Genomic DNA, 17137 nt, shown 5'->3' on the forward strand with positions numbered 1-17137 from the left:
GCCTAATTTAACACGTTACCGTACCTTTGGTATGGTGGCCATTTCTCCATGTATGTAGAAAGGAAAGTGCAGAGACACCCAAATATTAGCAAACTCTTGTTAGTGGATACCCAGTACCCCTTCTCTGCTTGAGTAGTGTTGGCAGCTACTAGAATTAAACAGCCAGAGCAATGTCTCATCTTGCCTATCTGAAAAAGACATCCCATAACAGTTCTGAGTGTAAGACGCGTGCAAGGTCACTGGTTCATGACAGAACCCCTGCAATGAAACTCTCGTGTAGAGAGATCCGTACCTGCTTTACAGTTCTTGAACTCAAAAGACTGAGATGCTTTCAGTAATAGTGTATTTTATTGTCTAAAAAAGTACACCACAGCATGTATGGAAAAGACATGCACCCCCTTGCTCAATGGGGTTCACAGCTGGAAAAGACAGTAAGCACAGTTTGTATAAAGGGTCAGAGACGCATGCAAGTTGTTTGAGATGTACAGGCCTGCTATTGAGCATGCTTCCTCCCTCTGAACATCAGTACATGCACTATTGTTGCTTCCTCTTGCTCCTTGCGTTTCAACCTATGAGTGCCTCTTAATCTTCTTCCCTCTGTTCAACCTCTGAGTGTTACCCCAGAGGTGGTCATAACAGTTATACCAAACTATGCACATCTATTGGCAGCAGTGATGGAGGAGGAAGCCCACACCTTTAGTTCTTAAAGCCCTGCAGAAATCTTCAAAAGCCATTCCAGAAGAGATCATGAACTTGCTTCAAAGGCACAATGACAGTGACAAGAGCAAATGTCTCTGAAAAGTGATCATCCGTAAACCCCTAAGAGCAGCAAATGTTCAGAGACAACATGTCTTTGAAAAGTGATCATCCGTAAACCCCTAAGGGCAGCAAATGTTCCTTTCTCATCCATTTCCCCCCTCCTCTGTTCTCATGGGCCTCAATGAAGTGCATGTGTTGGTTAGTATATTGGATCAAAGCAATTTACTCTTTCCCCTCAATCGGAAAGTAAAAGGCAACGGGTAACTAAACATTTAAATACTAGTAACAAGTCAAGATGCTTGAAGAGTTTGATTTTGGTGATCTGAACCTCCCTCATTAATATATAGAGATCCTTACGCAGTTATTCTTTAGCTTTCATGCTTCTCTGGACCTTGTGATGTCGCTTTTGGCTCAAAACATACAAAAATGCATTTTTAAATGCTACACAAGGGTCCTGTGAGAAATGCATATCGTGGCTCCTGGATCCCAGAAATACTCATTTTGAAATGTGTATTTTGGAAGATTTTTTTTTGCAGAAATACGTTCAAAAATATTTAAATTTTTAAAAGTGCAGGCATTTGCCCCCCCCCCCTTTTAATTGAATGCAGGGTGGAACAAACTTATGGATTAAATATGCAAAAGTTATAGGGATCAGGAACAGAGTGATCCATCTATCCCTATGAATACTGTTCCTGCAGGGAAATGGCCTTTGTCCTCAAATCTCTGATAGGTCCAAAGAACATTAAGCATTGGGAGTGATATTTGCTCTTTCCATGAACCTTTCGATGAGAACTGAATTTGGGTGTGTATGTATGAACATGCTTATATAAAAGGAATCGCCGAATGAAAACAAGGCAAAGTACACAAGTTTTTTTCTCTTCTTGTTCTCCGATAATCTTCCTTGCTAGATAAAACGAGGGCAGAGTCCCTTCTGGGCATGAGAGAAACCAAGACACTTCATAAGGGCGTGAACCGCTCGTCATCTGCTGCTGAATAGACTCCATTAATACGGCCAGCTTTTAAATCCAAGCTATCGCAGGGAATTCCATTTTCCATTGTTACGGTTGCTTCACATTTATCTTCTAAACCTTCTATTTCTTCAGGTGCCTTATTACGTCTGAAAAGAGCAGAGGAGAAAGTTATTGTCCTCCAGAAGCATGACTTGGGAAACATAATTTCAACGTACCTAAACCCATTTTAGTACAGTGGATTGGTAGCATCTGGGCAAGCCAGCCTAGAGTGTTACTGGCTGTGTAAGTAAGCCCTCTTCCCACAACCCCAAAAGATGCAAAGCCCCACCCCCCGATAAATGCAGGTCTTCAGTCTGCCCTGTGAGGGCTGCACGGGAGAAAAGCATATTTCTTGTGCCTTTTCTTTACTAATGCAAGTTGACACAGCTCTTGGCTAAAGGCAATCTTAGGAGATCTCTGAGTACTACAAGACAAACAAGAAGCTGTTGCATTCAAAGCCCACTTGTGAACTTCCAGAAGGATTAGACTGACCACTGTGAGAAACAGGATACTGGATTTGGTGGACGGGTGGTGCAATCCAGCAGCAAGACATTGTCTGTGTTTAAGATGGCCTTTGCCAACCCAATCCAACATGCTGGAAGGCACTAGCTTGGCAAATAACTGTTTTAACAACTGAGATGCTAACACATTCATCAACCTCTCATCATCAACAAAAATGAACTTCATTTACAGTTAGAAATTTCCCTACAGCTTCTGTCACAACCAATTTTTCATCTGTTTATTCTGCCTTTCACACAATTTATTTTCTAGATTACCCCACCTCCGATATAATTGCGATAAAAGCAATGACTGTCCTACCAACATTTCCCTGGTTATTTTCATCTTGACTAGAAGGAACATTTTAGCAATCTCTTCTTGGGTTATTTCCAGATTGATTTCTGACCTTGCCGACCACTGATTCACAGGGAAAGACCCTCCCCTGCCATATATGATGAAGCATCAGCTGCTTAAGGGAGATAACAAACTCAAAGGTCAGCCATAGCATTACTTCAGCTCCATAATACATGCTCAGTCAGGACTTGTATATCAGTAATACTAACTGCCATAAAAGTATATAGTTCTGCTGCAAATCCTTGGGTGGTTAGGTTTGCTAAAAATAAATGGAAGGTGCCTTCCTTGATTGCAACATGACTGCCTTCACTTAACTGCCTTCACTTTCACGTCTCCCTCAAATGGCCCAAAGCTCTTCATACTCATTGATGCCACATCCACATTCTCTGCAGTCTCTGGTGAGGCGTCTCATGCAATGTCAGGTGGCATATATGGAATAAGGTGGACCCACAAGTAAACTGGTTCCAGTTTACTTCACAGGCTTTTGTAGTAACACCTTGAACTGGGCCCGGTAACAGATTGGCAGTCAGTGCAGATCTGTGTGCAGAGATGTTGCATGTTGACAGCACTAACTGTAGACTTTGGGTCAGAGAGCAGAGACTTAAATCCAACCCTGCAGTCACCAATGCCTGAGCTACTGAGGTCAAGCTCTCCCTGTCTAGGAACAGCCATTTGCTGCTGGTAAAAGATACTTCTAGCCACGCAGACTGCTTGGGCTTCCCATGACAAAGTTGGATCCAGAAGCGCTGCCAGACTGCATACCTGCTCCTTCAGGGGAGGTGCAACCCCATTCAGAGCAGGCAATGGACCAATTGATCAGACACTGGAACCACTCGCCTACACTGCCGCCTCCTTGCCAGGATTCATGCTCGGCTTATTTTCTCTCATCCACCCCACCACTGCATCCAGGCACTGATCCAGCATGGCCTCTCTTGAATCACTGTACTCACACCTTGCTCCAAACGCCCCAGCAACTTCATATGGCTATTAAATAGGAAAATAACACCCTGTGGCACCCTATAACTTAACTGCCAGGGGCCAGGTATTGAAAGTTGCAGAGGGATCAAGAAGCAGGAGCAAGGCCACACTCTCTGTAAATGTCCCCCAGATAGAAACTGGTGGTTAAATATGACTTTTCCCTTTTTGTTATGAATTTGACCAACAAATTTGACCAGCCTCCTCCCGTATATCTTGCTCTCCAGCTCAGGTCGGTGATCCGATTCTGTGTCCCATCACCTTCAAAGGAATAGCTGGTTTGTATAAGGGAGAGCTCTTCTCCATTATGGTACCTAGGCTATGGAACCCACTGCCTCAGTAGATCTGGCTGACCCCCTGCCTCACAGTATTCAGGTGCTAAGTGCTAATAAATGAAACTGTTTTCTCCTGGCGTTTTTATGATGTGGCTAGTTCGTGAATGTATTATTGACTTTTGGGAAAAATCCATAAATTTGGAAGTTCTGTTTTTGAACATTTTTGAACTTTTAAAAATTGAAAGGTCCCTTGAAGTCTCAGTGAAGGGATGGAAAGACATTTTAAGCAACCGCTCACCCCCAAAACCTACAGTTCCTTTAAAGCCCAATGCAAAAACATAAAAACATGCAGCGTTCACCTCTTGCGTTGATGGATTCCGGATATTATAAGGTAAGCAATTCCAACCGTAATGATGCAAAGGACAACACCAAACACAATCAGCCACGTCGGCACAGAGCCTTCAACTGGTGGTGCTAAAGTGGACGAGATTTCCAGAAACTGCAGCGCATCATCATTCAGTAAAAAGGCACTGTTGATTCGGTTTTTGTTCCTCCTTAAAGAGAGATATGAAGTAGGACGTCTTGTTCATTTCCCCCTTTCATTAATTGTTTTGTTTTCACATTATAAATGTTGGCGATTGCACAAATAGTGATGCATTTTATCACAACTGTTATACCCGTAAATGTTTTGGGCAAGATCCAACATCATACCACTGGATGGAATGGGATTTCCCCTTCCTCTCCTCTTCACTTCAGCCCTCCAGTCTGCTTTGGGCTGCTGTGGTGCCGTATAAAAAGAGCAGTGCTTGAATTACAAGGACTTTGTCCTTCTTACCAGACCACATGTTGAGTTCTTACTGGTTTTACAATGTTCTGGGAGACCATGGCTTGGTTAAAATTGGGGTGTGGGGCTTGTGGATTTCATTAAAACCCTATTCTCTCCCTCTCCCCCTGAATTCAGCACTGGGCAGCATTTTTATTAGTTCTTAACTGTCCTTTAAAAGGGACGCGGGTGGCACTGTGGGTTAAACCACAGAGCCTAGGGCTTGCTGATCAGAAGGTCAGCGGTTCGAATCCCCACGACGGGGTGAGCTCTCGTTGCTCGGTTCCAGCTCCTAGCAGTTCGAAAGCATGTCAAAGTGCAAGTAGATAAATAAGTACAGTGGGAAGGTAAACGGTGGCGGCTTTGTCATGCTGGCCACATGACCTGGAAGCGGTACGCCGGCTCCCTTGGCCACTAATGCAAGATGAGCGCCGCAACCCCAGAGTCGGTCACGACTGGACCTAATGGTCAGGGGTCCCATTACCTTTTAACTGTCCTTTAGCAATAGGGGCTGATGGCACCAGAACAAACATTTCAAGAACATCTCCTATCATGATGGCCAACGTTTTTAAGTCCAAGGTGCTAGAACTGCATGTCGTGGATGAAGAAAGAGACTTACGGTAAATCTGCTTATGCAGAGTGTAAATGCTTCAAAGAGCAGCCAAAACTAAGTGCATTCCACTATTCTTACCATGGTCCAACAAATCAGTAATCTCCTCCCCACCCGAGACACACACAATTGCAGTGAAGTTGGTTTTGAGTTTCTCTGTAGAAAACAGTTTAATCTGCTCATAAGCTTAAAAGTTAATCTTTCTCAAAGAATGCAGCCTCATTCATTGCCACATTCGCATTTATTCAAACCAGAGGCATTACACGTCTAAAAGATAACATGATTAAAAAAAAACACAGCCTAATTTCAACAGCAAGTTAAAAACACCCATAACAACTATTCTCCACTGAAACCTTCCTGGAATCCCCATTTACAGGCACTATCATTAACGAATTCCTAACATACAATGGAGGTCCCAAAATGGGCTACTCTTCTCCCCTCAAATAAGCTCCACCCTTCCCAGTTTAAATGTGATTTTTTTAAAATGAGAAAGTGAGGGGAAAGTACATTTCCACTGTGCTTTATAAAAGCAGAAAGAAAATGAAAGGGATGTGATTAAAAGCATTGATAACAGGAAATTTATGTGGAAAAAATGAGTCTTGGGCATGGAGTCAGGGAACACAGGTTTAAAACCCTGTTCTAGTATGAAGCCCACTGTGTAGATTTGAACACGCCACTCTCTTGGAATCTAGCCTACTATATTGAATTACTGGAGAGCTATAAATGCAACTCTAAGCAATTCTGACCAGCAATGCAATGCAAATGCTTACTAACAGACAATACGTTTGGTTATAGCAACATTGTAAGAAGATATGAATGGCTGATGGAGTACCTTATGGCAGCTTCCACATCACTCCTAGGAATAGTTGTTGCATTTGTGGATGAATCTGTGACCACAAACCAAAATGATACCCGATCTGTTATGTTGCAGAGCAGTACGTTGGAAATTCTGTGAATGGTTTAGGACAAAGAAGAAGAAGAAGAAAGGGATTTTCAACAAACAGGGAATAATGACAACCAAGTCCTAAGTAGTCAAAAGACAGGGGGCAGGTTCAAGATTATCTGGAAATCAAGCCCCTTCATTAAGGAGGTGCTCTTCTTTATTATTACATCCCCATTTCAAGATGTGGTATGGAAAACAGGATATGGAGCGCTGAGAGAAGACCAGCCACACAGTGGAGTCTGGAAGGCAATGATTGACCACTGAGCCAAATCTTTTAGGTTGCTCTTTCATCGTTCTTCCTTACAGCTTAGGCCTGTTTATCGAGCCTTCAGCCCAATTTGCTTGTGGGGTATTTATACATCTTCCCATTAATCATGTGTTCACCCCACACTTTCCAGAGCATTTCCCCATTACTTTCCTAACTGAAAAAAGCCCATTACAAAAATGCTTGTGTTAGAGTGTCAAAGCACTGCAAACCTGCATTTCTGATATGCACTTCATTGCCTCACAGAAATTAGTCCAAGTCTGTGAGGAAATGGAATAGGCAGCTAGTGGCCTGAAGGCTCAATATCTGAGGGCTTCCTACCTGTCTCTCATGATAGCCCATACTTCTTTTCCCCTCTAGCAACAAAAGCACTTTCGTTGCTTTTACCCATCCATGTGGTCAAAGCAGGAAAATGGAAGCCAGCAGCTGAGGTTCTGCCACCATCTCTGCTGCTCACACTGGAAAGGAGGGGCTTTAAAAAGTCCAACCCACTTCTTGGCTAGGGCAGGAGATGACCAGTGTGTAGAGCCAATGTTGGTGGCCCTTCTGACCTTGTTCCATCCGCAATATGGCTCTTTAAAAAAAAAGTATCCTGAGGTAAAAAAACGGCACAGGATTTTACCTCTGTTCAATGGTGACATCTTCTGGCTGCTTAACAGCACTGTAACACTATTTCTGTTACATATTTTTGATGTTTTATGTTATATATTACATGTTAAGTTACAGATTTTATAACATATTGTGGTAATTTGGTTGCATCTGCTGCTAGTTTTATTAATGGAATTAGTGTGGAGTCATCCATCATGATACATACAAAAATGAAGGCATATTTACCACCACCACCACTACTTATTGGTAAACTATAAAATACAGCATTAAAACAACTTAAAACAAATTAAAATCACAACTGGAGGAGGTCTCTCTCTCTCTCTCTCTCTCTCTCTCTCTCTCTCTCTCTCTCACACACACACACACACACACACACACACACACACACACACACAGTGTAGGGGAGAAAGACCTTTCTTGGTGGTGGCAGTGGTGGGAGTCTGACAAAGAGAAGAAACAGGACCAGCCTGACAATGAGGCAGGGTGAAGCAGATGCCTCAGGCAGCAGATGCTGAGGTGCAGGGAGGGGACAGAACTGTGAATGCCATGTGACCTGCCCTGCTAGCCTTATACCCTCAAGTGCAGCGGAAGATACTGTCCTTTCACCAGTATTGGAGTAAGATTCAACTACCAGTCAAATTGGCTTCTTGGGAGAAGGTGCTATCCTGTCCTTCGCCTCAGGCAGCAAAATGTCTTGAGCCACCCAACATTGGTGGGTGCCGACTCCAATCTCTATGGAGGAAGAGAACGAAGGCTTCCTTCTCATGTGAGCAGGGGGACACAAACCTGCAGTGAGAGGGGGCAACAGGGCAGACTTTTGTCCCCTATGGAAAGTTCTGTAGTTCAGGCACTGGTCTGGGCTCAACCCAGTTGCACTCAAGGATTTAACATAACTCATCTGAATGAAAGTAAGTATTCTTACTTATTGGCTGTTCTAAAGTATAACTTCCCTGACACACTAAGCATCTATTCAGCATTTTAAACAAGTCACAGATTACAGAAACCGAAATAACAAGCCCCTCACAAAGGCTACAGTGAGTAGGTTTTAACATAGAATGATCAATGCCTCATGTATTGTCCTTTAGGAATTGCACAAATAATTTGACAGGTCTGTTAAGTAAGACACAAAGGATGGTTAAATCACCGCTGGGGGGGGGAGCTATTTGTCAAAAATGTTATTATTTCTTAATATGGATGTGCAAAATTTGCATTGACATTGGGACTGTTTCTGCTTGGTCCAGCAAAAAGCAAATATGCTTATAAACAAATGTAAACCTGCTCAGAATATCTGATGCAGGAGAGCCTCCATCAAGCTAGATAGTGATGACAAAGAGATAATACAAAAGGAGCTGCTGCTATTCTTCTTCCAGTTTCCAGGAAACAAGCTTTCCCCTTCTGGGCTGGGATCCAACAGTTACTTTAGGCATGTTCAATTGAATGTTTAGTTGACTGGACCACTTGGGATTGCTGGCTCCTTTTTTGGAACAGCAGGGCCTTGGGCTTTATCCCAAATTACTTTAGCAAGTCCTCTGTGTTTCAAGTCTTTTGCTGTGCATCATTCTGGAGTGTGGGTGCTCTGAATTACACCTGGCTGGGCCTGGTGGGAGTTTTAATCCAAAGCATCTCGAGGGCGCCAGATTGGGGAAGGCTGACTGACAGGAAAATTAGGCATACTCACTGGGTGGTTTCTTGGCTGAAATATCTTCTCATGGCAAAAGCCACCATTGCTTTAAATAGGTATTCTTCATTAGCATCCCAAGTATACTGTAAAAACACGCACATACACTGTTATGGATAGTGAGGCAGAGGGAGAAGATTTTATTGCTTTTCAGCTAACGTGCTCATGAGAAACTCAGGCTAGGTAACTACAATGAGCTGTGTATTTATTAGTTAAATTAGTTAAATGTATTTGTTAAATTAGTTAAGTTTGTATCCGGCCTTTCTATCAAAAGGTGCTCTCATTACAAAGATAAAATCTGGAAACTTTAGCCAGCAGTTGCCTGTCACTTGTACATGAGAACTGTTTAAAGAGCTGGTGGTTATGTTCCAGGCACAATTCCAAGTGCCCTTTTGGCCTACAAAGTCCTTAGCAAAGAAGAATAAGCAGCCAGGCTTGGTTTGAAGACATGCAGCAGAGGTAGAACATGTAGTTTGATCCTGAATCCCGTGATCACAGCTACATATTCTATTCTATTCTTCTAGAATGGAAACTGGGCCAGGGAGAGGGAGCAGACAACAACTGTTAGGGGTCTGGATTTGGCCAGGATATCACCAGTTGCCAATCTCTACTATGAAAAGAACAACAAAGAGCAAAACAGTGAATGCAAAAATGATTTATGTTTGAACATGTTACCTAGAAATCATCAAAGCATCCACATTTAATTGTGCAATAATTCAGATCAGTTCATTTGTAATTAAATGCAGTTTGAACTTAATGTATCTTTATAGCCAATGTAATTTTTTTATCTGTTCCTTGTCTCTTTAGTTAGGAAGAATGATTTGTAATTTCCTAGAATTTCAAAATATTCCTTTTGTGTTCCAGTAAAGTAGATACAGTAGACGAATGTACCCGTAGCTATGAATGCTGATTCACTAGACATACAAAAGGTTTGCACATCTGGTGAATTGGTATTTTAATGAATTTCTCATCCTTAAATACAATATAATACAAATAAAATATTTCACAATTATTATGTCACAGTTCCATGAATTTAAATCTGGGAGGGGGGCACCAAATTTCGACCTCACTCCCTGCCCCCACATGATAAGGCAGCAATCTTGCAACCCACTTGGTATGAAAATTTGGACCACCCTGTCTTAGTGGCTTTCAATACCATCAACCATGGTATTCTTCTAGAGCAGCTGTCCAAGTTAGGGATGGGTGGCACCGCTTTGCAGTAGTTCTGCTCCAATTTGGATGGTCATTTCCAAAGGGTGATGCTTGGAGAGTGTTCTTAAGCCCCATGGAGCCTTCAGTGTGGAGTTCCTTAGGGCTCAATTTTACCCCTCAGGCTGTTTAAAATCTACATGAAACTGCTGAGTGGGGCCATCAGAGTTTGTGGGTATGCTGATGGCACACAGCTCTGCTTCTCCTTTACATCTGCAGGTGAGGCAGCGGATGTGGTGGACCGTTGCCTTGCCTCGGCAATGGACTGGATGACAGCCAACAAACTCAGTCTAATAAGACTGAGGCACTGTTAGTGGGTGGTTCCCTAGACTGGATGGATGGGAAGTTGCCTGCTATTGCTGGGGTTACACTCCCTTTGAAGGAGCAGGTCCATCGCTTGGGGGTATTCCTGGGTCCTTTGCTGTGGCTCGAGGCTCAGGTGGCCTCGGTGGCACGGAGTGCCTTCCATCAGCTTTGGCATATGGCCCATGCCTAACTTTGGCTGTCTATGCTCTGGTAACCTCTAGGCTGGATTGCTGCCATGCATTATACTTCAGCTGGAGCAGAATTCAGCACTCATCCTGGCTGCCAATTAGTTTCTGGGCCCAATTCAAAGTGCTGGTTTGACCTATAAAGCCTTAAATGGCTAAGGACCGCAATACCTCAAGGAGAGCCTCTCCTCATATAAACTAACATTCTACAACCTTACATGTGTTTGTGGGAGGGGGAGTTATTGTTTTGTCCTTGTTCCAACTGTTTATTTGTGCTTTTATTCTGAGATCCAGCACTAAAGGCCTTCTGGGGGTTCCCTCACTGCAAGAACTGAAGCTACAAGGCCTCCTTGGTAGTGGCACCCACCCTCCCATCAGATGTCAAGGAAATAAACAACTATCTGACTTTTAGAAGACATCTGAAGGCAGCCCTGTTTAGGGAAGTTTTTAATGTTTGATGTTGCTTTATTATTGTTGTTGTTGTTGTTATTGGTGTTCTGTTGGGAGCCACCCAGAGTGGCTGTGGAAACCCAGCCAGATGGGCGGGGTATAAATAATAAAGTTATTCTTTATATGTATTTTTATCTTGTGAACCTCTCTGAGATCTTTGGATCAATGTTGTTAATAAAAATAACTGGTGTAGCTGACAGAGCTGCCTTGGTAGATCCAGGAGCAGCGCACTGGGGCTTGTAGAGGGGCAGGTTTGTCTTATCAGGTTTGTCTTATCAGGGTAGAGGACAGCTGGTTATCCTTTCAAGTGGCACCATATGGTATACATGCAACTGAACAAAAGCCATTGTTTCCTTCTCTAGAAGAGATGTCTGAAGCAGCCAGAGGCTGACACAAAATACACTTACTCCAACAGAGAGAGTTACACGATCACAGTATTTGATAACATTCATTTAATCCTTCAATCGTCTCGATCTATGCAGCTGACAACCAAAATAATGATTCCAGAAGGGTTTGACAGCCTTATAAACTGTGTGTTTCATACTAAGCGTAAGTACTTGAAATAGTTTAGAAAAGAATGACAGTCTGGAAGTCTGCTGTGGAAAGAGAGGGTGTGTGTGTTTAAAATGGATGAAAAGCATTGTATCTCCTCAAGCAGCGTTGCTCAGAATCTCAAAGAACGAAAATTTACTGGATGGGTAATTTAATAACATTCATAGGCAAGCTTATATCTTTTTTATGACAAAGTTAAGACTAATTGGCCTCTTGTAAAAACTTTCACCAGAAAAAGTGGATGTAAATATTTCACTTACTGCATTATCTCCTAGAGCTCTTTTGATACTAATCCGCACTTTGAAAGCATTCTCTGCATCTGTTACAAAGGAAAGGGATAAAAGTAAAATGTATATTCATGCATGTATAAATCAATCAATGGAGCTTTGTTATTCATTTGTGTTCTTGTGCATCAGAGCATTATTATAATTATTATTATTGCTCATATTCTTATTTTATCTCCTCCTTATATTTTTATGTTGTAGTTCTATAGGTTGGTTTTAATTTGTATTATTATCCCTGTTACGTTGAGCAAAAATACCCCACCCTTGTATCACAACGCGGTGAAGTGCAGGTCAGAGATATTTCAAATAAATATGTTCTGAACATATTTCAGGAAATAAGAGACCCCCAAATACAATTACTTGGAACGTTCTACTGGTGTCGGGGAGGGGGGAGGGGAGGGAATTTCCAGATAACTTTGCTTAGGATTCAGACATAAAAGAAGAAAATCTGCACATTTGAATGCCACCCACCCACCAACACATTGTGGAGAAATCATGGACCACTTACACAGATTTGTCATTATTTTTCAAAGACCTGCCAACCAGTGTTGAACAATTGGTGACAAAGAGGATATTATTGGAAAGCTTCTGTGAGTTGCCCCATCAGGATTCTCAAAGTTATTTTAACCCTAATAAACACATTCCCGATTGCAAGACAACCCAGTATCATTTTGTATTCAGAAATGGTTCTTCGGAAATTAGTCCCACTTCTAAGGCTAACTTCAAAGTATACATAGAACTACAGTCCTAGGTTTTCAATGTGCCAGTTCGTCAAAGCAACAGCGACTGAAGGCTAAGACATAAAATGGAATCTTACCTGGTTTGCAAAGCTCAGGATATGCAACAGCAACCCAGGCAGATGCAAGCAGCAATCCCCCTAACATCCTTCCAGACTTGGAAACTTCAGGGAAAAACAAAAAAGACTGTAATGCAGCCTTAAACTTCCAATGACCCAGGATTAAAGCATCAGCAGAACTAGGAAATGATGAAGTAGAAAGTTTAATAATTAACCCCCTTTATCTTAGCAAAAACAGTTGGGGAAGCATCCGTTTTCATCCTTTTATCTTTTTAGGTGCACCTGAATAAAGCAGGTAAGAAGTACGTAGTTAATTTTCTTTCTCAAAACATTTCATACAATAAATATCCAACAGCTGAAACACTTTGTCCTCTTAGTCATAAACACCACACACACACACCACCTTATTTAAATGCTGGGTTTTTAAAACTGTTTTAGTGAATTTTATACTATACTGACACACACGGTCATAAATTGTGAAGGAAGTTACCTGCCAAAAGAATATGTCACGTAGACAAATAGCCTTGGATGGAAGTAAACAAAACAACCGGAAAGCAACACTAGAGAATTGTACTCTTCGACCTCTCATCTTGTCCCCAGCTAAATGGCCATACAAAACTTTCGCCCTGATTTTATGTTTGTTAGTTGTAAATATTTTTCAAAGGGTTTTGGATTGTTGTTGGCATTCTTCAGCATTCCACTGCAGTGACATAACAGGACCTCCTGGAGACCACGGGATATGAGAGAGAGAAAAAACAATCCGTTTTGCATTGTAAAACTTGACAATTCAGCAGTCTGTGGGAGCACAGGTGGTGAGCCTGTGACCTCAAGATGCTGTGATTTGAAATTCTTACCATCCCTGGTCACTAGTCACGCTGTCTGGGAGGGATTAATAGAAGCTGGAGTCCATCAACTTTTAGAGGCCAACACGTTCTTTTTGCCTGCTGGATGTCATCTGCTGCTTCAGAAGAAGCAGAAAGTATGTCTGCTTTAGAATATTGATGATCTCAGTCCCAAGCTGTGCATTACAGTAAAGGCTACCTGAACAGTCATTTTTATGTGAGGACATATCAAGGGAAAAGATGCTGTCTGCCAGCTCCATTTGAACCTGTGGCTACTGTACTCAGCCAGATACACACAATCACCAACAAGACACACACAACCAGCTGGCTGGAGGGCATAAGAATTAATGACTTTCAAAGGCATGACTTTCAAATACACCATGTGACCGCAATATCTCAAGGACCACCTCTCCCCACGGAAACATACTCAGACCCCGTGATCATCATCTGAGGCCCTTTGTGTACCTCCTCCGTGAGAGGTCCGGAGGGTGTCAAGATGAGAACAGGCCTTTTCTGCAGTGGCTCCCCATTTGTGGAATGCTCTCCCCAGGGACACTCGCATGGTGCCTTCATTGCCTATCTTTAGGTGTCAGGCAAAAACATTATTCTTCTCTCAGGCATTTGGCAAATTAAACAATCTATGGCCATGTAAACTGTGTGTGTGGAGGGTGTTATTGCTTTGTTTGTTCTTATGTTATTTATGTTGGTATTTTTATAAACTGTAAACTGCTATGTGATCCTTGGAGGATGAATGGTATACAAATTAAATAAACAAATAATACAAACAATAATTTATGTATTAATTCTGGAAAGTGCTTGAAACTCATGTGTGTACTAGTTCTTTGGCTCTGTCTAGCTGGCTTTATGTGTAGTTGTATGGGAAAAACACCAAGTTCCAAGTAAATCACTGGGACTTCTCTGTAATGCAAAATTGTGTGTGCCTAGCATCATCTTGGGTAGCAATCACAGACTAATTAACATATACTTGGAATTCTACTCTGTGAAAGCTTGGAGCATTTATTGTTTATGCCAACGCTTGTAGCATATATACCAAAATAACTTCAGCTGAGGCTCAATTTTACCTGCTTTTGTTTTGCATGGTGAAACTATCTCTGGAACAATATTGCTGGGATTTTTTTACACCATTCTTGTCACTCTCCCTTTCCTCCTTCGTGTACTGTTGGCATCCATCTGTCTTGAGAGTCAAACTGCTGTGTTTGCAGCACTGAAGTGACCGCCCCTGGGCACATGCCAGGACAGTGTGTATGGAGGTACTGGGCTGCCCAGACAACAAGACCCGCCTCTCAACTTTTGGCACCAATTTGGCTGCAGGAGTTGCTGGAAGGAGGTGCATTCCAACCGTCTTAGGGATCCTTTCTGGATTTGTGTAGGGTTTACTCTTTAGCTTTTTCTTTTTCCGAAGATATCCCACAAGGCAGTAGAGGTTTAGGATCAGAGTCTTCCTTTTCCTAGATGGGCTATCTTCCCACATTGTTGAGCCTCATCTGCCCCTCACTTCCTTCTATAATGCAGAAACCACCTTCTTGACCATTGGAGCCACTATTGGTCACATCCGCTCAATCTGCTAGAACCTGTCTTCCTATTCAGGGGAAGACCCTTCCTCACTGAGGGTTTGAGACCCACCAGCTACCCTCACCTGGTTTAGGCAGCCAGTCAAAGCCGTTCCTGGGGTGTGGCTGCTGTCAGCTTCTACCGTAGGAGCTACAGGTGAGAGCTGAGTGTAGGGTGGCAACCCAGTCAGATGGGTGGGATATATCATCATCATCATCATCATGGAATAGGATGTCCCTATTTTTCACTGGAGAAATGTTGGAGGGTATGCAAATGTACATTCCACAGTGCAGTATAATGAAGCAGTAGTTTAATGTTTTGGTTTTGGAGCTGAAGCCTCACGTACATGCTCATCACTCAGTGACTCCAACCTCAAGGAATGAATTCATGTGTGAAATAGCCTCTGCAGATCAAATACTGCAGACAACTCACACCACTGTACTCTTCAGTGGTGGCCACATTCACTTGTAAGTCATCCAGTAACCAACAGGGAGAGGTGTACTTGGCCCCAGATCATGATTCAGCACAGGAGGTGAATAGATTTACTCACCACTTCCTTGTGTGCAGAATAATCAGCTGGATGTGTGAAGGAGCATTCGAATGAGTTCCTCCTAACCATTTGCCCTAGGTCACCAGACACTAGTTATGTGAAATTAGGGGCTTCTGGAGACGACACCAGACAAAATGGCAATTTAACAATGTTCTTAAAACACACACACACACACCTTGATCAGTTTCACAGTATTAAGAAGGGTGGAGTGCTGGTAAAAACAATGTCAATAGTTTCCCGAGATTTGTAGTTGTTGACTTCTCCCCCCTTCTCCCATCACCAAAGTAAACATGTTGTGGCTAGCAGCTAATCTCAGGATTAGCTGAACTTTGGGTTTCCGGGCTTCACAGTTTATAACTGAAGAAAAGCTTTATTCCGGAACTCCACTCTAAAAAAGTTGAGTTGTTTTTTAATCCATCTTTATACCTACCAGCTTCCATGATAAATTGTATAGGTGGTACAATTTCCTTTTCACTCATTCCTTACAGCTTCTTAACCAGGTAGTAAATGTTGTTGAATGCATCTGAGTCACAGCTGCTTTCTAATAAATATAGAGATTTGCTAGGAGATTAAACATTCTGTCTAATATTCTTATGCTTTAAAAACCAAAACAGCAACAAGTGTTGTGGTTACTCATGCGGCCTGCCTCAAATGTCAGTGCAGGACAGGCTACTGCAAAGTAAATGAACACAGTTTATTTACACCTAGCAGGGGCTCATCCACACTGTGTTTGCAGCTGTTTGCGTAGTTCACATGACATTACCCTCAAACAACAATCTTGATGCTTTCCCCAAGCAAATTCAGGTGTACCAGATATGGGGATTATCTGATATAGGGATAATCTGACTGGGGAAAATGCAGTCACAGAAAATTTGTTTCAGTAGTTGGATCGGTGGGTGGATGAGTCATCATACATTCTGTTTCCATGCCTCCTACTTCCTCAATGTTTTCATTTCTTTCCTGGCTGTGCTTATAATTGTTTCCTGTGGCCCCTGAACTACATTTCCCCCCCTCTGATCCCTCAGATTTGTACAAGGAAGAAAACTGCACTAGAAAACCACATTAAGAATTCCTGCACCAGATACTGCATTATACAGCACAGCACAGCAAGTTAATCTGAAAAGTGTGCACTGAGAAAACACAATTGCTTTCATTTCCAGCAGTGCTGCTAACTATTCCTAGCACCCTTGAACTGAGCATTTCCCTCCTATTGATACCTCAGATGCGCACAAAACCAGAAACCTACACAACCAAACTAATAGTGCACTTTTCTGGTTTTGTGCAAATCTGAGGGGCCACAGACCCAACGTCCTGGCAGAAGCATCTCTGATGCATACTGGGGGTGGTGGTGGTGGTGGTAAGACAGCAGGAAGGCTGGGGCAGTTCAGGCACACCAGCAGGAGTAAATTTGCTGCTGGGACACCCAAACTGAGCTGAGACAGCTGCTGCACCACTTATGCCAGAGATGGGGAACCTGTGGTCCGTCAAATATTTACACTTCAGTCTCCATCAGTCCCAGTGAGCCTGGGCAATGGTTGGAGATGACAGCAGCTGGAACCCAGCAACATTTGGGGGGCCACGGGTTCTCCCTT

General features: G+C 42.6%; 1 protein-coding gene across 1 annotated transcript; it reads right to left on the reverse strand.

Annotated features, from left to right (window-relative positions):
* Positions 1 to 363: 363 nt before the first annotated feature.
* Positions 364 to 12941, reverse strand: CLTRN (collectrin, amino acid transport regulator). Its single transcript, XM_035115574.2, has 6 exons — positions 12603 to 12941; positions 11762 to 11820; positions 8800 to 8885; positions 6137 to 6253; positions 4231 to 4425; positions 364 to 1876 (listed from the first exon to the last, which is right to left on the reverse strand). Exons 1-6 carry the CDS (start codon positions 12667 to 12669, stop codon positions 1717 to 1719), a joined length of 684 nt encoding a protein of 227 aa, XP_034971465.1. The 5' UTR covers positions 12670 to 12941; the 3' UTR covers positions 364 to 1716.
* Between the last annotated feature and the right edge of the window lie 4196 nt (positions 12942 to 17137).

This window comes from Zootoca vivipara, chromosome 4 (assembly GCF_963506605.1).
Source record: "Zootoca vivipara chromosome 4, rZooViv1.1, whole genome shotgun sequence".
NCBI lineage: Eukaryota > Metazoa > Chordata > Lepidosauria > Squamata > Lacertidae > Zootoca > Zootoca vivipara.

What these genes read in the sequence shown, in the direction of transcription:
- CLTRN (XM_035115574.2), bottom strand. Translation starts at nt 12,669, where the DNA reads ATGTTAGGGGGATTGCTGCTTGCATCTGCCTGGGTTGCTGTTGCATAT. An exon ending in TCCTGAGCTTTGCAAACCAG is followed by an intron (nt 11,821 to 12,602) that starts GTAAGATTCCAT and finishes CCTTTGTAACAG; the next exon opens with ATGCAGAGAATGCTTTCAAA. An exon ending in TTCAGCCAAGAAACCACCCA is followed by an intron (nt 6,254 to 8,799) that starts GTGAGTATGCCT and finishes AACCATTCACAG; the next exon opens with AATTTCCAACGTACTGCTCT.